Here is a 27,193-nt window from a genome sequence, read left to right on the forward strand (position 1 = left end):
ATTGTTGTTTTTTTATTTTACTTTTATTACAGGAGAACAAGGGCTTCGCTGGAATTAGGCGTTTAAATAAAAATGGAAAACTGTGTTTAGTCTTATTTCAAATAAAGGACTTTATTCTTGCTGTGTTTTTATTTACAATACAACTATAGGATTAGTAATGGAGAGGTGTCTTAGACACCTCTCCATTACTAAGCCATGGGCTTGATGTCACCGGACATTACAAAGGTGACATCAACCCCACAAATATGAACTCCACTTGCCACCGCTACAGGGCAAGTGGGAAGAGCTGGGCCCTTTCTGGGCAGCTGCTGGCTGATATTTTTAGCCTGGGGGGGGCCAATATCCATGGCCCCTTACCAGCCTGAGAATACCAGCCCCCAGCTGTCTGCTTTAGCAAGGTTGGCTGTCAAAAATGGAGGGGACCCCACACAGTTTTTTAAAAATTATTTATTTAAATAATTAAGAAAACAGTGTGGCGACCCCTGTATTCTTGATAACTAGTTTTGCTGAATCTGGCAGCTGAGGGTTGCAGCCCCCAGCTGTGAGTTTTGTCTGGCTGGTTAGGAAAAATACAGGGGAAAGCACGCCGTTTTTAAAAAAAATATTTATTTACAACACAGGAGCGGCTAATCAATACCCCCATCCTCTGCTCCTGCTCTCACTGTACTTAGTGGCTGCAGGTGTCAGATGATGGGATCAGTAGTCCCATCAACTGACACCAGTGACTGGAGGTAAACTTTATACCATAGCTGAATGCTTCAACTGTCTTTTGACAGCGTGGGAACCGTGGCTCTCTGACCAGAGGGGATTATTTCACCGCCGATCAAAAGCGCTGTCATGCACATTACAGCGCAGCAAACACTGGATGTTCGGGCCCCCCATTCAAAATCAAAATTTTGGAAATTGTTCTTGTGGTGAGTAAGGTATCGATTAAAACCTTACTCAAAAGGGGCTGTACTCATTTATCCTATATATAGGATATCCTTTCCATTTATATATACTGTATATAGGCTTCATATAGTTATTGGATTTCAGGTTCAGCATATATAGATAATGTTGTGCTTTGTTATATTAGCTATTAGAATGTTATATTTGGTGGCTGTGGTGATTCCACGATCCTATAATATGAGGTATAGAAATATGTGATTATTGGTTTCAAGTTTAATATGCTTCCCCATGGTTGGGTTCAAGCTTTTGGCTGTGGAGGTTGTTAAATCTTAGTACATTTAGTACACAATGTCTATCTGCTATTTCAGCCTTCTTTTCTTCTCGCTTTCTCAAACTGAACATGGACAAAACAGAATTCATCATCTGTCCCCCATCTCACTCTACCCCTCCAATAGACCTATTCATCAATGTCAATGGCTGCTCTGTTTCCCCAGTCCCGCTCCCTCGGTGCCTTGGGGTGATCCTCGACTCTGCCCTCGCTTTCAAACCCCATATCCAAGCCCTTGCCTCCTCCTGCCGCCTCAAACTCAAAAATATTTCCCGGATCCACGCATTCCTCAACCATGAAATCACAAAAACACTAGTGCACACCCTTATCTCCCGCCTCAACTACTGCAACCTCCTACTCTCTGGCCTCCCCTCCAGCACTCTGGCACCACTCCAGTCTATCCTACACTCTGCTGCCCGACTAATCCACCTGTCTCCCCACTATTCCCCTGCCTCCCCCCTATGCGCGGCCCTTCACTGGCCTCCTATTGTCCAGAGGCTCCAGTTCAAAACCCTAACAATGACATACAAAGCCATCCACAACCTGTCTCCCCCATACATCTGTGACATGGTCTCCCGGTACCTACCTACACTCAACCTTCGATCCTCTCAAGATCTCCTTCTCTACTCCCCCCTCATCTCTTCTTCCCACATACAAGACTTCTCCCGTGCTTCCCCCATACTCTGGAACTCTCTGCCGCAACACATCAGACTCTCACCAACAATGAAAACCTTCAAGAAGAACCTGAAAACCCACCTGTTCTGACAAGCCTACAGCCTGCAATGATCCTCGGTCTATTGAACCACTACACAACCAGCTCTACCCTCTCCTAGTGTATCCTCACCCATCCCTGTAGACTGTGAGCCCTCACGGGCAGGGTCCTCTCTCCTTCTGTACTCGTGTGTCCCTTGTCTTGCACATGTTTATTGTACTTGTCTATATTTCCCCTTGTCCCTGTAAAGCGCCATGGAATAAATGGCGCTATATAAATGTATAGTAATAATAATAATAATTTACAGTGTCAGTATTATGATAACATCTGTTGATTCATGATTTTCATAAGGGGTTTTACATTGAAATTTTTGATGAGATTTTGGATTTATTTCACCTCTTTATCCCCCATTTTTTGAATTGTATTTTTTTGAATTATATTTAGTCTCATTTTTTCTGTCTTCTGTTATATATATGGATTTAACTCAACTAATAGCCACTCACTTCTTTAGCAATTGAGCTTATTTATTCATTATTTTTGTGGTTCTACCCTGTGAGGCACTTTGCTTTTTTAATCTTGTGTTTCTGTATTTTTATAATAATTATTAATAAAGTTTCATTAATTTTTACTATGGATCTCTTCATAATTATTGATATTACTAGGTACCAAAATGTGTGGTTATAAAGTACTAAAGATGCAAAATGAGGATGTGTAACAGTTTATCAAACTCTTAACAATGTCAATGGGCTACAAAATCCCTCTCATTTGCATACAAATTAAAAGTTATTTCTTCCTCACCTGTACCAGTAATGGTTGCTAGTATGAATTTTATAGGAGCTTTGTCCCATATAGTACTGTGTAGTTAGTCTACTAGACAATTTGGGGTGGCAGACCACCTTTAAAATTTAAGATAAATTGCAAGATCCTTATTTACCTGAACAAGAAATGTATTTATGGCTCAGTGTTACGCTATGAAACTAGAGTATATATAGGTGCCCGATCAAGATAAAAGAAATGTGTTATCACAAAATGACCAGGTTTTTTTTTTGTTAAATGTACAGTATGAATTTTTTTTTATTTTTGATTGCTTTTCTTTTTCAATATTCATACCAGTATTTATGGTTAAAAACATAAAAAGTCTTGCAGCTTTCATATTGGCTCATTGGCCTAATAACAGACTCCTACATCCAGTTGGGTACATTGCCATTAGAAGCAGTAGAATGACTCCAACCTCATTTGTTTGTATAGAAGCCTTATCTGAACATGTTCTAATTAGAGCAATGGTCAATGTGAAGATAGTGGAACTGACTGTGAATGGTAATTACAGTGTTATTCACTGTATACAGATGCCTTATCTGTCATTGTATTCCTGTCTGTGATCAGAATGAGACTGCTGAAAAGTCAACTGTACAGGACAGGAATTGGGAGTTTTGTATAAGGTCTAGTGAGCAGGATCTATTCTGATGAATTAGATGGACATGTCTGTTGCTGTCCAATCCCACACCAGCACTGTTCATTTTCTAAAAGTGGACGAAGCTGGCTGAGAACACTGAAAGTACAATATGCCTAAAGTTGCAAAACTTTTGTGGAACCTTGAGCTGCAGTGCACAATTATTTTGTGATGTTTAAAGGTTTTTCACTCAAGGATTCAAGCAAAAATGCTTGCTAAATCACACCGTATGCCTAGATTTCCACACATATGAACATATTAAAGGATTGTTCTCATCTCACAAGTGACTTCTTAGGATAAGAAAGATGATTACTAATACTCACTCACTGATGAGTGTGAAAGAATATGCTGCTGGTTTGGAGCTGCATCGCCTTATAATGTTTTCTGCACAATGACATTGCATGGCTGACTTTTGGGAATAATGTAGTACCTTAGTAACATACCTGAGCAGATGACTCCAGCATCCTCTCCATGATTGCAGTTATGGGAGCCCCAACCGATGTGCCTGCACTGCCACAAGTACTGTTCACTTCCTGAACACTGCACGTCATCTAGCAGAATGCTACCAGAACCTTGTCCAAAATATGCAGAAGGTAAAGCAGAAATTCCATATCCACAGCCCATCTGTCTGCATACAACATGTGCATTATTGATGGTCCAAACATCGTCACATACTGTTCCCCAGGCATTGTTGTAGTAAATTTCTACCCGTCCAGCACATGCATGATGGCCATTGACCAGTCGCATTGGATAAATTCCTAAAAAAAATTATAAATAAATAAACTACTCTTGTTAGAGACATAGTTCACATTTCTTGAAAAATAAAAGTACATAAAATGCTGTCACAATGTACAATTTACCCTAATTGCAACAAAAATACTGCAAGTTTACTGCAAAAAAAGATTGGAGCCAAAACCATAAAAGTAAATGGGTTCCCGAATCTCAACTTACCACAAGCCTATAAGAAAAGTAAAATGTGGCTATTTGCTGAGGTGCCACCACTGGGACTGTCCTCCCAGATCACCATATTGGGGGTCCCTTCATTTGGAGCAGGTGTCAAGTATGCACACTGTTGTTCTGTTTAAAACTTTTGGGGCTGACAAAATAAGCATATTACATGGCGCACTATCACAGGCATTCACATGGACTTTGAATAGAGCAGCAGTGGAATTGATTGACTACTGTTACATTCAAGCAGGTGACTCGAGACCAACATTCTCATGTTTGATGATGATTTATCGTTGTTTTTCTGGTCTTATGCAATCCTTGATTTCCTGCATGCAGTGCTGTTTTTTTGCTAACAGGGCAAACACTGCAGCATAGCTCAATAGACTCTTAGGCTGTGTGCCCACGATGCATTTTTTTTAAGCGTTTTTGAAGCGTAAGCTGACGCTCGTCACACATGTTGTGCCAATTCGTTTTTAGAAGTCATAGGGTTAACATTGAAACCAATTTTTTCAATAAACGGACTCACGGACAGCATACGGATCACACACGGATGGTACACACGGACATACGGATAGCACACAGCTGTAACATGGATGGCCTACGTATCCACATGGACACGGATATCTCCGGTACCGTTTTTTCCGGCACCGGAAATATCAGGACGTGTGAAACCGGCCTAAGACCAAGAAAGATTAACCTACACAAGCTCACATAAAGATCTGCACTGCAGTCATGTCTGTACATCTAACTTAATTACTATATTTTGGAGCATAGTCATAAAACTAACACAGTATTTTACCAACAGATTAGAGCGTATCTAATATTACATAATAATTACAGCTGCTGTTACCTGGAGAAGTGGTAGGTTGCCCTGCAAAAAATAACCATAAACGCGATTTAGAAAATAAATTCTTATAAATTAACTCAAACTCATATTTCTTCTGCCTATGATTCTTGACTTATTTACCTAAACATCTGGCTAAGAATGCAAAGCTTCTAAAACTCTATAAAGGCCTTACTATTTCCTCAGTATTTTCCCTGCTAGGATCAATTTATCATATTATTTCCAATATGTGACTTGCATATTTGTGGTCACAAGCCGACTAGAGTCTCACTTGCTTTGTTCCAAAAATTGTAATAAAAAGTGGTTGACATTAATGTCTGTGTGTGTATTTTTAACTGTTTAAGGCCGGAGTCATACTACAGCAAGATACGGCGGAGTCTCGCAGGTTAAAACCAAGCTCTGGCGCCGCCACTCCGGAGCGGAGTGTGCAGCCGCACAGCAATACATGGAGCTGCACGCTCTGCTCCGGAGTGCCGGTGCCAGAGCTTGGTTTTAACCTGCGAGACTCGGCCGTATCTCGCTGTAGTGTGACTCCAGCCTAATAGTCTAGGGTTAATAATGGATCGGTGTCTTATTGACACCTCACCATTATTAATCGGCTTAATATCACCTTCCAATTGCAAGATGACATTAGCCCATTAATATTAACCCATTAGCCACCGCTACAGGGCAATGTGTATAGAGAGGATAAGTGCCAGAATTGGCAAATCTTATAGATGCACCATTTCTGGGGTGTCTGGGGGCAGATTTTTGTAGCCAGGCAGGGGGCAAAAACAATGGTCCCTCTCAAGGCTAATAAAATCTGCCCTCACTCACCAGCTTTACCTCTCTGGTTGCGATTTTACCGCGGGAGCCCACGCATTTTTTTTTACAATGAATTAGCCCCTTAATTTAACACCTAGACGTCCCAATTTTTACCCACACATACCCTACTTTAATTATTCATCAGGGATATATAACAAAATACATTAAATGAATGGTTTTCTGTATGTAAACCATGTGTAATTTCATGTCGGGTTTGGGAAGGATTTTACAGAAGCCGGCAATTGAATTAGCGGCTATTCTGCTGTGTCAGAACTCTATGAAATGTAAATATACATATATATATATGTGTGTCTCAGTGACACAATGTCTCAATATGTGTATTATATGTGTATTAAAAACTTGTAATGACATGTAAAATATATATATATATATATATATGTATTCTATGTGTATATATCTATTCTTTCGTTTCTTTATTAAACATGTCAATGTGATTTTAATGTCTCGCAAAATGAATTGACAGCTTTTGTTAAAGGACACCGGGTGCGTATTTCTCGCAAGTCACACTTGTGGTCCATGTATAATCTGTATTTTTTGCGCACCCATAGACTTGCATTGGCGTATTTCGGCCGGAATACGTTGACAATCGCAGAATGCTGCAATTGTCTCGGCCTGTAAAATACGGCCGAGAAATATACGGCTGATGGGAGCTGCCCCATAGAGAATCATTGGTCCGTGTTTAGTGCGAGGTTTTTACGCCTCTCACTCGTCCTTATTTCTCTCTAGTGAGACCCCAGCCATATATTGAATCACTGCTGCCAAGGGCTGCCAGTCATATCCCTGCACTTACAGATATCTATACTTACAGATATGTCTTTGCTATTCTCATAGACCATTTACCTTTCATGCATCGCAAAAATTGTATTAAAAAAATATTTAACCCCTTAAGGACCAGGTGTTTCCGTTTTTGTTTTTCCATTTCTTGCTCCCCTTCTTCCCACGGCCATAACTTTTTATTTTTCTATCAATATGGCCATGTGATGGTTTGCTTTTGCATGATGAGTTGTACTTTTGAAAGGCATCATTCATTTTACAATATCATGTACTGGAAAACTGGAAAAAAATTCCAAATGCGTTGAAATTGCAAAAAAAAGTGCAATTCCATAATTGTTTTTCTTTTTTTTTTTAACCATGTTCACTAAATGCTAAAACTGACTTGCCATTATGATTCTCAAGGTCATTACGAGTTCATAGACACCAAACATGTCTAGGTTCTCTTTTATCTAAGTGGTGAAAAAAATTCACTATTCCGTCAGCTGGCAGTAAGGGGTTAGCTAAGGAAATTTCCAACAAGGTCTGCAGCTTTCTGAATTGTAACGGAATATGGGTTTACACAATGCTAAGATTTGGCTCCACTTTTTGGTTGCAGCGGTCGTCATATGATCATAAATATGAGATTTGCATATTTGCGATCAAAAGCCAATTAGTGCCTCACCTGCTTCATTCAAAAGATTCTATTAAAAAGTAGTCGAGACGTTAGCAAGGTGTAGCGGTTGAAAAAATTTCCTTAGGGATAGACAACTTTTTAAAAAAAGGAATATTACTTTTCTATTTTATTTCTATTAAATCCAGTATAATATTAGTTTTCTGCAGACAGAGAAAGCTTCTGCTTCTCTATTCATGTCCTTTTTCTGGCAGATACCGTGAACTCAGTTCCCATGGACTTCTGATTGGAACATTGGCCTGATCTGGTTCAGTTTGCTATGGTCATACTATCATGCACTACTTCTAGTGTGATGTCAGGGGGTTTTCGATGCAGCCGATGGCCTTGTCACATTCAATCGGATCAGATTATCTTCCATGTGTGGATAATTTTACATTTGTAAAAATGAATCAGGCATGGATCAATGCCAACTTTCATTCACCCACAGCGGATGCCAATGATTAGATCAGCCATGCCATCTGCTTGCCTGTCCGTTGTCTTTACACATTTCTGCTGCTGCCAGTGCTGAGAAATGATTTTTTGATGGCTTGAACAGTTCAAAACAGCTAACATAGAGAAACTCAAAAAACACATCATGAAAAATAGCCTCACCTAAACCTTGTCAAATGACAAATGGACTAGCAGGATGCAGCAGGCCCCCACTGATAAAGGATGGAGCAGCACAGGTGCATTCTACTGATGAGAACAACCACCCACTCACCTGAATCATGGAGTGGTTGGCTGCCTTGAACAGTTCAAACAAATTAAATTTTAAAGTGTTGCAAAATTAAAAAATATTTAGTTTGTTACCTGGAATCGTGGAAGGTTCAACTGCAGAAATAAAAATAAGCTCAATTAGAAAAGAATTTAAAAGTTAACCCAGACTCATATTTCTTCTCTTTCTTTATCCATCTATTTTCCTGACAATCTGGCTAAAAGTTCAAAGTGTCTCAAACTTTTACTACTGAAGCCTCACGCCAACATTAAAGTCGTTGTTCACGTGAGGAAATGTTCAGTAAGCACTGCTGCTTGCCGAATCCTAACATGTGATCGCAGATATGTGGTTTGCATATTTGTGGTCAGAAGCCGACTACAGTGTCCCCTGCTTCGTTTAATAGTTTCTATTGAAGAGAGGCTGAGAATCTAGTTAGGATTTGCAAAGCTGAAGGTCTTGACAAAACTCTCCTTGATGCACAACTTATTTAAAAAAGAATGTTACATTTCTATTTTGTCTCTTAAATCCAGGATAACAATAAAATAGGCACAAAATAAGCAATATATATTGATAAAGTTTTCTGCAGACAGAGAAAGGTCTTTGCGTCAAATAATCACTTTTATGAAAATGGTTTCTCCACGTGTGACCTTTCTCTGAACTACGATTGCATGGACTTCGGACTCAGCAGATTGGAACATTCGCTAGAACTCTTCTAAATTGCTATGGGCATACTATTAAGTGCCAACTCCAGTATGCTGTCAGAGAGATTATCCACTGCACCCATTGGCTTTGTGATTTCGAATCAGATCAGGTCACATTCTAGAAATGTGTAGAAGTTTACATTTGTACAAATAGCTTAAGCATGGATCGATGGCAACTTTCATTTCACCAATACTGACAATGATGAGACATACAGTCTACTTGCCTATTATTTGACTTCTACACTTTTCTGCTGCCAACAGTGTGGGCGACTCCTGCCCAGCTGGTCATCTACTTCTTGTCCATCATATCATCTATACTGTGCTACAGCTGCCAAGGAGTATTGGAGGTTGTCCTACGCTGCCAGACATCTCTTGGCCTGGTCTTTCCTAATATTTACAATGCTGCTGTTGCCACTACCCACTAGACACCCACACCCATCTCTTGTCTTTTTCCAGTGTGGTATCTGTATACTATACTGCTGCTGGGAGAAGTACCCTATTCAGCATACAGAGACGTCTTGGTTAGGAGACCTTTCTTCTTCACTTTGAAATCGCAAACCTGTTTATGTTCTCTAAATAAAGAAATTTTTGGATGAGGTAAACAGTTCATTACAGTTTAATTTCAGGTTACAAAAAATATATTATTTATGTTACCTTCTAAAGTTGTAGGTTCAACTGCAGAAATGAAAGTAAGTTCAATTAGAAAAGAATTTAAAAGTTAATGCAAACTCACAATTCTTCTGCTGTTGTTTATCCGTTTATCTGACCATCTGGCTTAGAGCGCAAAGCTTTTCAAACTGTTACTACTACTTCTAGCGGTGGTCACATTATCACACATACCGTATATGATTTTCATTTTTGCAGTCACAAGCTCAATATAGTCTTACCTGCTTCTTGCAATAGATACTATTGAAAAGTGGCTGAGACTCTAATAATGATTTGGCTATCTGATAGGCTTGCTGAAAATTTTCTTAGACATAAAAAACTTCTTTTAAAAAGAATCATTTTTTTGAAAATGCTTTTCCACCTATATCCTTTCTCCAGCAGATACCCTAAACCCAATCCTGTGGACTTCTATCTCAGCAGATTGGAACATTGGCAAAAACTTGTCCAGTTTGCTATAGGTATACTATCATGTGCCATCTCCAATGTACTGTCAGCACAGCCACTGGCTTTGTCAAATCCAAGTTCACTTTGAAATTAGGTAACCTGGTTCTGTTCTCTAAGTAGAAAAATTGATTTTTGGATGGCTTAAACAGCTCAATTTTATAATGTTTCAACAAGAAAAATAAATAGTTGATGTTACCTGGAGTAGGGGAAGGTTCAACTGCAGAAATAAAAATAAGCTCAATTAGAATGGAATTTAAAAGTTAACACAAACTCATGTATATTCTGTTATTTTTTATCTATTCACCTGACCATCTGCATAAGACCAAAGCTTCTCATACTTTTACGGCTTAGGCCTCAATATGTGTGCTAAAATTTAAGGAGTGTCCAACTGAACCAAAAGATCTCTTATAAAAATTGCTTCTTCACCTACAGTTAGGTCCATATATATTTGGACAGAGACAACATTTTTCTAATTTTGGTTCTAGACATTACCACAATGAATTGTAAACAAAACAATTCAGATGCAGTTGAAGTTCAGACTTTCAGCTTTCATTTGAGGGTATCCACATTAACATTGGATGAAGGGTTTAGGAGTTTCAGCTCCTTAACATGTGCCACCCTGTTTTTAAAGGGACCAAAAGTAGTTGGACAATTGACTCCAAGGCTATTTCATGGACAGGTGTGGGCAATCCCTTCGTTATGTCATTCTCAATTAAGCAGATAAAAGGCCTGGCGTTGATTTGAGGTGTGGTGCTTGTATTTGGGAGGTTTTGCTGTGAAGGAAACATGCGGTCAAAGTAGCTCTCCATGCAGGTGAAACAAGCCATCCTTAGGCTGCAAAAACAGAAAAAACCCATCCGAGAAATTGCTACAACATTAGGAGTGGCAAAATCTACAGTTTGGTACATGCTGAGAAAGAAAGAAAGCACTGGTGAACTCATCAATGCAAAAAGATCTGAGCGCCCACAGAAGACAACAGTGGTGGATGATCGCAGAATAATCTCCATGGTGAAGAGAAACTCCTTCACAACAGCCAACCAAGTGAACAACACTCTCCAGGAGGTAGGCGTATCAATATCCAAATCTACCATAAAGAGAAGACTCACCTCCTTCAGCAGTTCCTGCACTCCCTCGTGCTCCTTCTCATCTGTGATGTGCTATCTCAGAGCACATCGACCACATCAGCCAGAAGCTGGAAGCTCTGCAGCACTGCCTCAATGAAGAGGCAAAAAGCTTTGCTGAAGCTAATTTGTCTATGCGGCAGAGTTGCTTAAAGAATTACACACCAGACAGACCTGTGGTACTTACTACTGAACCTCCAACTACACATAATAAACTTAACAAAAAACAATGACCATATGTCCTATGCATAAAATTATTTCTTTTATTAATTATTCAATAAAAAGACAGGATTTTTTTAAAAACATTTTTTGCAAAGCATCAATGTAAACATATAATATTTAATATCACTGACGAAGGCAACAGGCCGAAATGCGCGTTGGGGAGGGGCGGCTATCCCAGGTGAGCAGAAGCATTACAGCCTGTAAGTTATAATCTCATACAAGATCGATATTTTGACACTTTGATATTTCTGAGCTTTATGCTGCGGGCCTTTTCTACTTGTCCTGAGCCAGGATATGTCTCACCTAGGTACTTATATATATGGATAGGTGTAGGTGTTATAACTGGTAAACTTTATATTACATGCCTTTATGGAGACACCTGCTGGTTGGTTAGTATATTGCACTTATTTGCACTTTTAATTGAGACTTTTGCTGGTCGTTTATTACATTGCACGTTCATCATGCTTTGGCTAATATTTATATATTTTTTATTAATTGCACTAAGTGACAAAAACAATTATTTTTTAGGGTAATAATTATTTCACACAATTTATGTTTAACAAATAAAACACTGTACACGTGTGGTTATTTTTCCAGCATGGTTCCTATTATGGATGTGATTTTATATACTGGATAGTATTGCCCCCCTTTTTTTCATGTACTTGCTATTAAATTTTATATGTTTACATTGATGCTTTGCAAAAAGTGCTTTAAAAAAATCCTGTCTTTTTATTGAATAATTAATAAAATAAATAATTTTATGCATAGGACATATGGTCATTGTTTTTTGTTAGGTTTAATATGTTTAGTTCTTATGACTGTCCTTTAGAAGTACTATATAGTGTGGGGGGAGTCTCAGTTTAATATATACCATCTGGTTTATGAAATTAAGAGAAAAGGTCGTTCCCCCCATTGCATCCTCTGTGTGTGTTGTAAACCTCCAACTAGGCATCGCTGTGTGTGATAATGGGCAAAACCTAGTGGCGGCTATGAAGCTTGGCAAGCTCATACAAAATCTTTGCTTGGCACATGTTCTCCACTTAGTACTTCAGCAGTTTCTGAAATCATACCCAGATGTGCCAGAGCTTCTTGTCAAGGTATGCCACGTCAGTGCCCACTTTCAAAAGTTGGCTACAGCTGATGCTGCTCTGGCACTGCTGCAAGTGCCAGCTCACCGACTGGCGTACAATGTCACCACACCGTCCACACTGCACATGCTGGCAAGGCTTTGTGAGCAGAAGAGGCCAGTGGTTTTGCACCAGCTCCAACACACCCATCGGTGTTCTGGTCAGCCTTCACACATAATAACTGAAGAGTGGGCATGGCTGTCTGACATGTGTACCACAGAGAGACTGTAGCAAGCCCAGCCTCATCTCATCAAAATATTTTCGTTGAAAACTTTTTAATGGATTCAATGACTTATCCATACAGTTAAACACTGTTTTTCTTGTATTTTGATGGTATGTAAAACTTATAAAACACGTAGAAAAATATTTCAGGATTAGATTACTCATCCATAAAGCATTATGTGCTTCTGTCACATTTTGGTGCCAATTTTGCTTGTCACATTCCTTACCCACACACTATTCCATGTTCTGGGATACATTTTTGTGATATATAACACTCAAAAAAGTAAAAAACATTTTGCTGGGTTACAATTCTCAGTCATACAGTATTATGTTTTTGGGTATATTTTGTTGCTATTTAACCCTCAAAAAACTTGTTCAAAATGTATCAGTATTATATAGCTCACCCATAGGGTATTACATCTTCTTGGATACATTTTGTTGCTATATAAGCCTCAAAAAATGTGTTTAGAAATGTATTGGCATTATATTGCTCCCCATAGACTATTCATGCTCTGGTCTTTAGTTCACTTCATTAACCCTCATAAAACTTGCTCAACATTTTTTGATATTATATTGCTCATCCACAGACTAGTCCGTGGCCTGGAGTACATTTCTTTGGTCTATAACCCTCAAAAATGCATAGCCTTTATGAGTCTAAGAGTACCAATATATGACAATTTAAACACAATGTTCATGAGCCTCTACTTTATGTCAAATACAGGGTGTTTCTGAGTCACTCAATTTTGGCAGTTCTTGCTACCTTCATAAATTACACTGAAATTTCCTATTTTTTAATAAAAAAACCTATTTTGGTTGACATATATTATATATATATATATATTTTTTTTTTTTTTAATCCTTTTTACATTTTCCCTTATATGCAAGTCATTATACAGGAAAAAATGTTTCTTCACATTTTTTCCTGTAAAATGCAATTTCCCCTCCGTTTGGAATGTCTTATTATCACTCCTTAAAGTGGAGTAAAAGTGTGCCAACATTTTTCTCAGCAGTCAACTGGGAGTCAGAAATGCTTCCAGGTGTCTTCCACGTGCTGTTCTCCTTCCATTCAGCACTATTCCCGTCCATTTGAAAATTTTTACTGCCCCCCAGACCTATTTGTAGGGTATGCCAGAAAAAAGCTAATTTTCCTTAGTGACTCCCATTATACTCATTACTTGAAACGAGCATGCGAGTCTTGGTCTGAAGAAAAAAATCAGATATGTGAACTACCCCATAGAATATCATAGGCACGAGTGCTATCCATGAATAACCAAGCACTCATACAAGAGAAAGTGACATCTGAATGAGCCCTAATTCTTATGTCAAACAAGGTCTAAAAAGTTATAAAAATTTAGCAAAATAAATTTCTCAGTACTGCTAAAAAAATAAAATAAAGGGAACACTAAAATACCACATCTTAGATATCACTGAATTAAATATTCAAGTTGCAAATCTGTATTCATTACATAGTGGAATGCATGGAGAACCATTAAATATAAAAATAATCAATGTAAATCAAAATGAATATTCCATGGAGGTCTGGATTTGGAATGATACTCAAAATCAAAGTGGAAAATCAAATTATCCAACTGGCTGATCCAACTTCAGTGGAAATGCCTCAAGACAAGGAAATGATGCTAAGTAGTGTGTGTTGCCTCCATGTGTCTGTATGACCTCCCTACAATGCCTGGGCATTCTCCTGATGAGGAGGTGGATGTTCTCCTGAGGGTTCTCTTCCCAGACCTGGATTAAAGCATTGAAGCTCGATTGGATTCAGGTCTGGGGAACCGGCAGACCAGTCCATAGCTTCATCATGCAGGAACTGCTGACTCATTTAAGCCATATGAAGCCCAGCATTGTCATGCATCAGAAGGAAACCAGGGCCCAATGCAACTGCATGTGGTCTCACAATGGGTCTAAGGATCTCATCCTGGTACCTAATGGCAGTCATGCTACCTCTTGCTAACATATGGAGGCTCTCCAAATTACTGACCCACTGTCAAACTGGTCATGCTGGAGGATGTTGCAGGCAGCAGAACATTCTCTATGGCATCTCCAGACTCTGTCACGTCTGTCACATGTGCTCAGTGTGAATCTGCTTTCATCTGTGAAGAGCAGAGAGTGCTAATGTCAAATCTGTCAATCTTAGTGTTCTCTGGCAAATGCACAGTTTTGAGCTGTAAGCACAACACCCACATGTGGACGTCAGATCCTCATTAGTGATGAGTGACCATGCTCGGTAATGCACGGTGCTCACCTGAGTATCGCAGTGCTCGCGATACTCGGTGAGCATTTCCGTGGTTGCTCGGCGGGAGCTTGGGTCACCGCTCTGCATGTTGGGCACTCTTTAGAGCACCAATCAACATGCAGTTACTGTCTGCCGCACACTGTAATGCCGCAACCATGTTGGTTGTGGCAGTACAGTGATTGGCGGGCCGCAGAGCATCATCAGGTCTCTATATCAGACCTGGTGCCGCCCTGCTCGACACAGTCTGCTCTGGAATTGCCAGTGTAGGGAGAGTTTCTGTAGAGATAGGGACAGAATAGGTGGTGTATAAGTTAGTGTGGGAAGACTATTATTAAATACACAAATCAAGCTAAACCAACAGTCCTTCTAAGGACTAATTATGGGGTATATAGATATCATTGCTAGGTATGCAGGCGGTTTATGTGGATCTTTAGATATCAGTACTAGGCATGCAGGCAGTGCATGTGGGTATATAGATATCAGTGCTAGGCAGGCAGGCATTGTATGTGGCATACTTCATTGCATACAGCAAGAGGGTCCATTCCATTGCTGTCTGCTGTTGCTGCCTATTACAGATATTGACCGTATATACATAGCCCCAGGTATCAGTGGCCAGGAATATTTTTTTGCATCTTAATCCTGATTATTTTATTCAAAAGCAATCCAGAGCACACAGTTTTTTTTATTCTCCATTTGCTTGTGGGCACTGCAGAATACAGCCAGATCCTTTCCATAGTACAGCGTTAAAATCCAGCTATTTTTAACAGGAGTTTTGCCGTCACAGCAATCACATTTTCGTGGTACTGTAACATTTTGTTGGAGTCTCTTATACAAGTTCTTGGCACCAGTTTCCTGAAAAAAAATATTTACCTACAGGGCAGATATTTTACACTGGGCTTTGTCTGCTACATGGATCGCACTTCATTGTTCTCAAAATGGTGTCATTTCAGGCCTCCAATGAATTTTTCTTATAGTGTGTTAGCCTAGTTATTGACACCATTTTGCTGCTAGAAAAAAATACAGACCAGATATTTTAAAGTGCGGTATCTGCATCACAGGCATCACATATTATTGCGCTAAATATAGTGCCATTTCAGCCCTCCGTTGAATTTTTATTTGCGGTGTCTTAGCCTAGTTATTGACACCAGTTTGCTGGCAAAAAAAATACAGGCCAGATATTTAAAAGTAGAGGAACTCCATCACACACCTCTCCTTTCTGTGGGTAAAAATTGTGGCATTTGAGGGCTCCATTGAACTGTTTTTGCTGTATCTGAGCCTACTTATTGACACTATTTTGCTGTGGAAAAAAACAAAACAGGCCAGATATTTTAAATTTTGGTATCTCCATCAAATGCCTCATCTATCAGTGGGCTAAAAATTGTGGCATTTTTTGGGCTTCATTAAACTGTTTTTGCTGTGTCTTAGCCTAGTTATTGAGTTATTCAGTTTGCTGAAAAAAAAGTTACCTACAGGCCAGACATTTTAAATTGTGGTTTTCCCGCACACGGATCACATATAAGTTTGCTCCAAATTCAGCCAATTGTAGTGAACGTGGAAAATATTCTACTCCATTTAAAATGGGCAAGGCGCGTGGCAAGGGATGGGGAAGTGGACGTGATGGTGATGGTGCATACAGAGGCCGAAGTCGAGATCATGGGCAAGCTGAAATTTTGCCACAACAAAACACCCACATCTTCTCACTCGATCTTCCTGTCCTCTTTGTGAGGACATGAAAGTCTTGCCTTTTAGCAGTCTGGCATGCATGGCTGAGTTTATGTTACACTGCCTTTCACGTGATTATCGCATTCTCCAAATTTTGGGTGACAGTCATTACTGGTTGGTGACACTTCTAGACCCACGCTACAAAGAAAACTTTATATCTCTTATTGTAGAGGCAGACAGTTGTATGAAAATGGTGCAGTACCAGAGGGCCCTTATTGTGGAATTATTTAAAAATTCCCTTCTGAAAACGGTGGCCACAGAGGTCACAGTTCATCGGAAAACCAAGGAGTACAGGTGAGAGAGACACAAGTCCAATCCAGCAGAGGCAGGGAAACACTGGCAAAGTTCTGAGAGAGTTTTCTCAGACCCTCCCATCGCACTGGCCCTGAGGTGCAGGGTACTCTCACAAGGAGTGGAAACTTTTGGGAGATGCTGAGGGAGTACCTTGCTGACCGTACCAATGTCCTCTGTAATTCGAGAGGAAGAAAAAAGTTGTCGGATCACACAGCTGTATAATCAAAAACAATTCTTCTTTATTTCACACCATCATAAAAATGTGTAGATATATCCACAAAAACAGTCACCTTCTGACGAGTTTCTGGCTATCAGCCCTCTGTCATAGAATGACTATTTGTGGATATATCTACACATTTTTATGATGGTGTGAAATAAAGAAGAATTGTTTTTGATTATTCAGCTGTGTGATCCGACAACTTTTTTCTTCCTCTCATTGTGATCCGACGATCAGACAGAATTCTTTGGATCGCTGCTGGCAAATTGAAGGCTACCAGGCACATTGACATGGTGAGACATTCCGTTTTTCCCTGTATTTTTTCTGTCCTCCGTAACTCCTCTGTGTCTTATAATTATTGGTATCCAAGTTGGTCACATGGCATGAACTGGCTCTCTATGCCTTGGAGGTCCTGGCCTGCCTTGCCGCTAGCGTTTTGTCAGAGCTGGTTTTTAGTGCCACTGGTGGAATTATAACTGATAAGCGCATCTGCCTGTCAACTGAAAATGCTGACAGGCTGACTCTTATAAAAATGAACACAGGCTGGATTGGGGGAGACTTCTCTACACCACCGAATGATAGCAGCGTAATATAAAGTTCAATCCAGTGTTTTTTTGGGAGGTCTATTCCCATGCACCTCTTCACACCCACACATGGGTATATGCTTCCTGATTTGGCCTATTTGCTGTGGTTCTCCTCCTTCTCCTCATCCTCATCATCCACCACCACTATATCACCAGGCTGACCATGGTCCGTGATGCAACACCAACATGATTGTTGTAAAGGGTGTTTATGATGCCCGTAAAAAAAATTTTTTAGACAGTATGTTGCTGTATACCCCCAGGGAGAAATGTTTGTCAGCCCATACCCTTACTGTATATGAGATCAGCTCCTTTGTAATGGGAAGAGATTTTTAGGAGGCCCTCCTCCACGTCTCTTCATCCACCACGACTAGATCACTAGGGTGACCGAGGTCAGTGATACAACACCCATGTTAATGTTTTAAAGGGTGTTTATGATGTCCATAAAAAAAATTAGACAGTATGTTGCTGTGTACCCCCCAGAGGGAAATGTTTGACAGCCCATACACTTACTGTGTGGGCATTACAAGTATAGGAGACCTGCTACTTTGTAATGGAAAGAGATTTTTAGGAAGACATCCTTTACTTCTCTTCCAAGGGGTATTGGAGTGCATCCAAATTTGTGGTAGGCCTTGCATTCACTGCATAGGCAAACAGTATGGGAGACCCACTTCTTAATAATGTGAACTTTGTTGGTTGGTCAGCTTCAACAATGCAATTCTCCACAGCCAGTTCTTCAGCCTCAACACTGAAATTCTCCACTGCTGGTCCTTCAGCCTCAACACTGCAATGCTCCACTGCCGGGTCTTCAGGTTCAACACTGCAATTGTCCACTACAAGTTCTTTAGGCTCACCACTGCAATTCTCCACTGCTGGTACTTCAGGCTCACCACTGCAATGCTCCACTGCAGGGTGTTCAGCCTCAACACTGCAATACTCCACTGTTGGTTCTTTAGTCTGAAAAACACTGCAATGCTCCACTGCCGGGTCTTCAGGCTCACCACTGCAATTCACCACTGCTGGTTTTTCAGGTGCAACAATACAATGCTCCACTGCTGGGTCTTCAACCTCAACACTGCAATTCTCCCCTGCTGGTCCATCAGGCTTAACACTGCAATGCACCACTGGCGGGTGTAAAGCCTCAACACTGCATTGCTCCACTTCCGGGTCTTCAGCCTCAACATTGCAATTCTCCACTGCAGTTTCTTTAGCCTCAACACTGCAATTCTCTACTGCTGGTTCTTCAGGCTCAATACTGCAATGCTCCACTGGCAGATCTTCAGGCTCAACACTGCAATGCTCCACTGCCGGGTCTTCAGGCTCAACACTGCAACTGACCACTACAGGTTCTTCTGGCTCACCACTGCAATTCACCAATGCAGGTTCTTCAGCCTCAACACTGCAACTTTCCACTGCTGCTTCTTCAGGCTCAATACTGCAATGCCGGGTTTTCAGCCTCAACAGTGCAATTCTACACTGCAGTTTCTTCAGCCTCAACACTGCAATTCTCCACTGCTGGTTTGTCAGGCTCAGCACTGCAATGCTCCACTGCCAGGTGTTCAGCCTCAACACTACAATGCTCCACTGCTGGGTCTTCAGCCTCAACACTGAAATTATCCACTGCAGTTTCTTCAGCCTCAACACTGCAATTCTCCACTGCTGGTTCTTCAGGCTCAACACTGTAATACTCCACTGCCAGATGTTCAGCCTCAACATTGAAATTCTCCACTGCAGTTTCTTCAGCCTCAACACTGTAATTCTCCACTGCTGGTTCTTCAGGCTCAACACTGCAATGTTCCACTGCCGGGTCTTCAACCTCAAAAGTGCAATGCTCCACTGCAGGTTTTCCAGCCTCAACACTGACATTCTCCACTTCCAGGTCTTCATGCTCAACACTGCAATTCTCCACTGCTTGTTCTTCAGGCTCAACACTGCAATGCTCCACTGCCAGGTCTTCAGCCTCAACATTGCAATTCTCCACTGCAGGTTTTCCAGCCTCAATACTGACATTATCCCCTGCTGGGTCTTCATTCTCAACACTGCAATTCTCCAATGCAGGTTCTTCAGGTTCAACACTGAAGTGCTCCACAGCCGGGTCTTCAGCCTCAACATTGCAATTCTCCAATGCAGGTTCCTCAGGTTCAACACTGAAGTGCTCCACAGCCGGGTCTTCAGCCTCAACATTGCAATTCTCCAATGCAGGTTCTTCAGGCTCAACAATTCACTACATAGCCAAACAGTATGGGAGTATCAAATTACTAATAACACAGGTCCACGACTAAAAAGCTGTTTGATTATTTTCATCTAATTTCCATGTATTTTGGTGTGCTGAAAACGAAAAAAATATTGAAAAAAATCCTGGACATCAGGATTTGCCACAAAATGCAAAATTCTCTTCAAATTTAGTAAATTTTTCTCAATTTTTGCTTTTTTTTATCTTAGGGTTTTGAAAGTCAAAATTATTATTAATTAATTCACATCAATGCATTGAAGATATACAATGCCAAAAAAATATAACTTTCAAAGAAAAGAACTTGCAGAGTGAGCTAATGAAACCAGCATCAACATGTTGCAAGCTGAACGAGTGGGCTCTGACATGCCCGGGCTTGTTTCAATTGTTATATCTTGGTTCTCACCTGTTCACACTTTTTAATCTCAGTTCGTGTTAGCTCCATTTGTGGTGAATATACAGTGTTGAAGCAACAGCTGAATATTACAGACTTTGTGAAAAAAATATTCTTTGAATATTTCGGACTAAAGCTTGGAGATCAAGATAAAGCTTGGGCGCCTCATAAAGTGTGCAAATGGTGTGTTGAAGACCTCCGAAATTGGTTCAAAGGTAAGAAAAATGCTTTCCGTTATGGGATTCCTATGGTATGGCGAGAGCAAAAGAACCATAGTGACGATTGTTACTATTGTTCATGCGATGTGAAAGGGTATAATTCAAAATGGAAGCATTCCATTTCATACCCCAATATTCACTCAGCAATTCGTCCCATCCCCCATGGCACAGATATACGAGTACCCAAGGCCCCTGCTACCTTGGAAGAGATAACTAGCTCCAATGAAGGTGGAGTCATACCTGAACCAGATGATGAATCAAGTTCTGACTTTGAAGATGATACAAGACCAAAATTGTTTTCCCAGAAGGAGATGAATGATTTGGTAAGAGACTTGAATCTTCCCAAAGATGCCGCTGAGTTACTTGGATCAAGGCTCAAAAGCAAGAATTTATTGTTGCCAGGAGTGTCTTTTTCACGGTTCAGACATCGTGAAGACTAGTTCGTTCCTTACTTTGCCCAGGAAGATAAGTTGGTTTATTGCATCGATGTCGAAGGTTTGATGGGTCAATTCAAAATCCAATATGATTCAGCGCAATGGCGTCTTTTTATAGATTCTTCAAAAAGAAGTCTCAAAGCAGTTTTACTCCACAACGGCGATTTTTATGCTTCCATCCCTGTAGGTCATTCCGTACAACTCAAGGAATCCTACGAGAACTTGGAATTGGTTCTTCATAAACTTAAATATGAAGACCACGGTTGGCAAGTGTGCGGGGATTTGAAAGTCTTGTGCATGCTGCTCGGGCAACAAGCTGGGTATACCAAATACCCTTGTTTTCGGTGTCTATGGGACAGTCGACACCGACAAAATCACTGGACCAAGAAGAATTGGCAGCTGAGGGTGCTCACAGTTGGTGAAAAAAATATCCTCCGAGAAACTTTGGTTCCTCCCCATAAAGTTCTTCTACCACCTCTCCACATCAAATTGGGATTGATGAAGCAATTTGTAAAATCACTTCCAAAAGATGGAGAATGCTTCAAATACTTGGTCACCAAGTTTCCAGGCCTCTTGGAGGCAAAATTGAAGGAAGGTGTGTTCGTTGGACCAGACATTAGAAGGCTTATAGCTGATCAAGAGTTTATCAATACCATGACGCATCCTCAAAAAGAAGGGTGGATTGCATTTAAAGAGGTCGTAGAGAAATTTTTAGGCAATAACAAAGACCCTGACAACAAAAAAATCGTCGGACGAATGCAGAAAGCATTTCAAGCTTTAGGTTGCCTGATGAGTTTGAAAGTGCATTTCCTCCATTCCCACCTTGACAACTTTCCTGAAAATTTGGGAGCTGTGAGTGAAGAGCAAGGTGAATGATTCCACCAGGACATTAAAGAGATGGAAAGAAGATACCAGGGAAGATGGAGCATTACAATGATGGCAGACTACTGTTGGACGCTTCAGAGAGACATTACAGATGCTACTCACAAGCGTAAATGTACTAAGAGATGCCTCACAGGGAAGTAGAATCGATTTTAGTGTGTTAGTGAGCTCATTGCAGTTAAAAAAATGATTTTCATGAAACATTTGTAATAAAAAAATAATTTTATGAGTCTATTTTCATTTATTTTGAGGTATTGTCTTATTTAACATAGTTACTTAAATTGTCAGAAAACGTGATGTCCTATGACAAAACGGAGGTCATTTTCGGATTCAGCGCACTCAAAAACATAAAGATTATGTGGAATAACCAAAACAGCTCTTGAGAAATTTTTTTTTGCAGACCTGTGTAATGGGAACAATGCTTTCAGGTGGTCATCCAGTATGTTGGTTGAAAGGGTTATTGGGGTGCGCTTATCTTTGTCCTTGCAATCAATGCATAGGCAAACAGTATGGGAGTACCAAATGAATAATAATGGGAACTTTGGTTTCATGTGGCCATCCAGGGCATCTGTTCAAAGGGTTATTGGGGTGCGTCCAAATTTGGAGCAGGCCTTCCATTCATTTCATGGGCAAACACTATAGGAGTACTAAATCAATAATAATGAGAACTTTATTTTCATGTGGCCATCTAGGATGTCTGTTCAGAGTTATTGGGGTGCATCCAAATTTGGGCAGCCCTGCCACTCACTGCATAGGCAATAATAAGAGACTCTCTGTTTAATAATGGGAACAACAAAGCATAGCCGGCTGATGGCTTTCTAAGAATAGTGAGGACCGACTGCTGGCCCGTTAAGAAAAGTGAAGGCCACCTGATGGCCCTATAAAAATAAGCTTTGTGGCTTTCGGAGTCCCTCCATCATAAATTAAACAGGATGTGTCAGATGATGTGTCACACATCACATGGCCAGATAAGATTGTAAAATTTTAAAATGACTTTTCCCAGTGAATACATTTGTCTTGGTTGAAAGCAATGCTAAAGTTGAAAATCGGGTTCAAAAACGCTAAGTGTGAACATATCCCAAGTGGTGGAGGATCATTTTTGGTTTGGGTTATTTATTTTGCCTTACATACAAATCATTACCCTGGAATGGATGTTCCTTAACCTATTTCCCAGGAAAATCCATTTTGGCTTCGTTTTTGTATGTTTTATTGTGCGCCTGTAAAAGTGGCGTAAGACTGTGACAACATTGATCACAGCAGTGACCTGGGAGTCAGAAATGCTTCCAGAAGTCTTCCCTATGATGTTCCCATGCCATCTGAGCACCGTTCCCTTCGATTTCTGACGTTTTTAGACCCTAAAAAGACCCCTGGGGGTATGCGCCAAAAATGCTCGGGTTTCCCTTAGACTTAAACTGAGCTCGTTGCTCGGGTCGAGCACCTGAGCATTTCAATATGCTCGACCCGAGCCGCGAGCGTCTAAGCATTTTAGTGCTCGCCCATCACTAATCCTCATACCACTCTAATGAAGTCTTTTTATGACAGTTTGAGCAAACACATGGATGTTAGTGGCCAGCTAGAGGTCATTTTGCAGGGTTCTGACCCTGCTCTTCCTGTTCCTCCTTGTAAAAGGAGGAGGTAGTGGTATTACTGCTAGGTTGTTGCCCACCTATAGCTCCCTCCATGTCTTCTGGTGTACTGGCCTGCCTCCTGGTATCTGTTCTATGTTCTGGACACTGTGCTGAGAGACACAGCTGCCATTGTTGCTACAGCTCCCATGGATGTGCCATCCTAGATGAGCTGCACTACCTGAGCAATTTCTGTGGGTTGTAGACACCGTCTCATGCTACTGTTGTGTACCTCTAGTGTTGAGAGCAATGTCAGAATGCAAAAGTGACCAAAAAACAGCCAAAAAGAGACATAGAACAGCGAAATTGTCAGTGATTACCCCCTGCAGAACCACTCCTTTATAAGGGTTGTCTTGCTAATTGCCTATCTTTTCTACCTGTTATCTGTTTCATTTGCACAACAGCAGGAGAAATTGATTCACCATTGGTGTTACTTCATAACTGGACAACTTGCCTTGCAGTTACATTGTGTTGTTTAAGTTTTCCCTTTATTTTTTTTAGAAGTGTATATAATATACGGTATATATTATCGGTTATCTATTATCTGTGTTTCATTTAGAAACTAATGATTCTCTCTAGCTGCAAAGCAATATGGGGATGCTTGGGTGACCTAAGTTTGAGTGAGCCTTTGGCTGACGCAATCTTATGCACTGAGGAAATTGGTGATGGGCATTTTCTTCACTATTTACGAAAATTCAGATTCACTATTGGAGCAGATTTAATTCGCGAGAATAATGAAATAGTAAAATAACGCTATTGATACAAAATGTTACATACTTGGTCCTCAGGACATCCATTGATGTTTTCTAGAGAGGAGTGAATCGAATATTTGCTGAGTTTAATGCAATTCACAGGTCCTGGTATGTTTATATTTATACCAGGACCTGTGACTTTTATTAAACGCAACTAATACATATTATCGTTTCACCCCTCTTTAGCAAACAGCAGTGGATGCCATGAAGACCATGTACCGTATGTAATACTTTGTATCAATAGCTTTATTTTCAGCCTCCATCTTCAGTATCACTTTTAGGGATTAAAGTTAAAATAGTTTACTATTTTAATTTAATGCAAGATATAAAAATGTCATATTTGGTTCAGTTCCAATTAATGCATTTCAATCTTACCTGTTATGATTGATGAAGGTGGTGTACCGAGAGCATCTGAAAAGCAAAATACAGTACATTGAATATTAGCATAGAAGTGGTATATTTTCTGAATGAATTCTGAACCATTTGTCTATATAATTTGTTGTTTTCATTCATACAGACATGATGTTCATGGCTGCCATTGAAGATTAAAGAAGCTGTGAAGGATAGAAGATTCTTAGCTGGTATGCTTTTTATCCTGTTCATGTTATAACTCGAATAGGTGAAATTATATCTTCGAATAGCTCATAGATGATTCCATTCTTTCACACCTCCTACCTCACCAGAAGTTTAAGAAAAGTTTGCAACTGGAATGTAGTTCCCTCTCAATTTAGTATGGCTAAGCTATTGAACATTGTTGCACAGCCATAAAAAAGAGACTGTCACCCTCAAAATGCCTTTTAAACTAGCCATATTGTGTTGTAGTAGACATAACCCTTAAAAAAAATAATTCTAGCACGTACAAAGTTGGCAGGCACTTTCTTCTACCTGGTACATTTTAGCTAATGCTGCTCGCTATGCTGTTATACCTGGTGTCATGAGTGTCTCCAAAGAAGAGGAGAGGGCAGGGTACGTGTGTATCCTGACTTCATTGCATCACTCAATAAGTAGAGATGGGCAGACACCTGGATGTTCGGGTTCGGCCGAACAGTTACAAAACGTTCGGGTTCGGGTACCAGAACAGTACCCGGACCCGAACAAGATCCCCATTCACTTGAATAGGGGGCCCGAACATCCAGTGTTTGCCATGCTGTCATGCACATGACAGCGTGACAAACACCCGATATTCGAGAGGCCGAAAATGAACAGTAACACGGTCTTCCTGGTGAAGTATGTGTTCGGTTTCCATGCCCGAACAGTAGGTGTTTGGTATGTACTCCGAACTTTATTCTTTGGGTTTGCCCATCTCTATCAATAAGTGATTATCACCACTGCCACCAATGATGATATTTTAGCAACAAATATAAAAAACCCACCTTATCTACATGTACTGAACTCTGAATAGTTTGTAGGTGCTGTTAGGAGAGACCCTGAATGCCAGAACAACAGAAACCCCTCACAAGTGACCTCATTTTGGTAATTACACCCCTATGGAAATTCATCTGCGGTGAAGTGGCAATTCTGACTCCATGGGTGTTTTTTGGAAATAAGCACACTTTGGTTGTTGCAGAGTGAAAATTGCAAATCTGCCATCTTAGTACTAAATGCATTGTGCCCAGCTCATGCTTCTGGAGACCCGCACCCTGTAACTTATGTGTGCTCTCCCCGCTAACAAGTGTGAGACAACGACGGATGGAGGCACCATTTGTACAGGTTTTTAAGGTGCAAACCCCTGTGGTTAGGTTGGGCAAGCTTACTAGTTTGGATTGTTTTTATGGCATTTCTAGAAATGAGATATAATCTCCCCGCTCCCTGTAATATCTCTGTATTGTTTTTCTTTGGCAACCTGATATGTAGTGGACTGCTTTAATTTTTATTTAATTTTTTCAAGCAGTCATAGATTAGCTTTATCAGTATCCTTTTTCTTTATTTCTTTGCTGTCCTTTATTGTGTAACAAAGATACTCTGATTATAGTAGATATATTTTATGTGGTTCTGATTATAGTAGATATGTTTTATATGGTTCAATCTTTTCAATTTCTCTATATTTTACAATATAGCTGCCTAAAACTCATTTTGGGATGCTCTTATAGATTGATCCAATTGAATAAGTGAATTATTTTACGCTCATTCAAGGTACTGAGAGATAATCGGAATACCATATTAATATGATCAGAGAGATACTCCCCTGTAAACACACACCCTAAATCTTTAATAATAAATTATACCCACCCATGAACAATCCGCTGATTGGAAAGTGAACGTGTTGTTGAGCTTGCAATCCATGGGATGACGTCAGTGGCACTGAAGGACATTCAGGAAGTGTCGTATGTGTGGTGCCCGTGCCTATAGCACCACAAAATGCCTGCTTGTGTAATATAATTTATCTGTATTGCCAGTTATGGTGAGGGCTAAGTTCTCTGCTGTTATAATTTCATCCATACATTGTTACCCCATCCCGTACTGGCAGATTGCACACCTTTGACTGAACCAGTAAGTGTGCACAATCCCTCAGAGGAGAAGAGGAGTTTTGAGTAGTTGTAGTTTGGAGGCAGAAGAAGTAGGAAGATGGAGGTTCTGCATGCAGAGAATAGAAGTGTGATCTCTGCAAGGACAGCTGAATAAGGCAGGGTACTAGTCTCTGAAGCACAGAGGCTTCCAGAGTCTGTGCTAAGCGGAGAGTCTGCTCAGTCTTTATATAACTAGCAGAAGAGTGCTTTTTGCCCAAGAGTTCAGCAACTGCATGGAATCAGGGACACTGTTGTGAGAAGAAGTAAGTGTTCTGACAGGATTCACGTTGCCTGCTCACTAGTCTAGAAGGGATCATGGATCCAATAACTGTTTACATTGGACCTCTGATATCCAAAGAATCATTTACCAGAAGCATAATTGGCAGCTTGAAGGCTACACAGCAGAGAAACTGAACCCTCACCAGACAGGTTTGACCAACACCATATATATGT

At 40.4% G+C, this 27,193-nt stretch overlaps 1 protein-coding gene across 14 annotated transcripts in view; it reads right to left on the minus strand.

Annotated features, from left to right (window-relative positions):
• LOC141072913 (scavenger receptor cysteine-rich domain-containing protein DMBT1-like) overlaps nt 1–27,193 on the minus strand; it is a 490,185-nt gene that overhangs the window by 285,425 nt on the left and 177,567 nt on the right. For 13 of the 14 annotated variants that reach the window (XM_073560164.1, XM_073560162.1, XM_073560161.1 and 10 more), the window contains 6 exons: nt 24,609–24,644; nt 10,141–10,161; nt 9,489–9,509; nt 8,229–8,249; nt 5,177–5,197; nt 3,822–4,136 (listed from right to left, as the gene is read on the minus strand). In XM_073560164.1, coding sequence (XP_073416265.1) covers nt 3,822–4,136; nt 5,177–5,197; nt 8,229–8,249; nt 9,489–9,509; nt 10,141–10,161; nt 24,609–24,644 — 435 coding nt within the window. The remainder of the gene's footprint in view (nt 1–3,821; nt 4,137–5,176; nt 5,198–8,228; nt 8,250–9,488; nt 9,510–10,140; nt 10,162–24,608; nt 24,645–27,193) is intronic. The other variant, XM_073560158.1, reaches the window with a different exon arrangement.

Source organism: Dendrobates tinctorius, unplaced genomic scaffold (assembly GCF_039654945.1).
Source record: "Dendrobates tinctorius isolate UK_male_01 unplaced genomic scaffold, ASM3965494v1 ptg000293l, whole genome shotgun sequence".
In the NCBI taxonomy this organism is placed as follows: domain Eukaryota; kingdom Metazoa; phylum Chordata; class Amphibia; order Anura; family Dendrobatidae; genus Dendrobates; species Dendrobates tinctorius.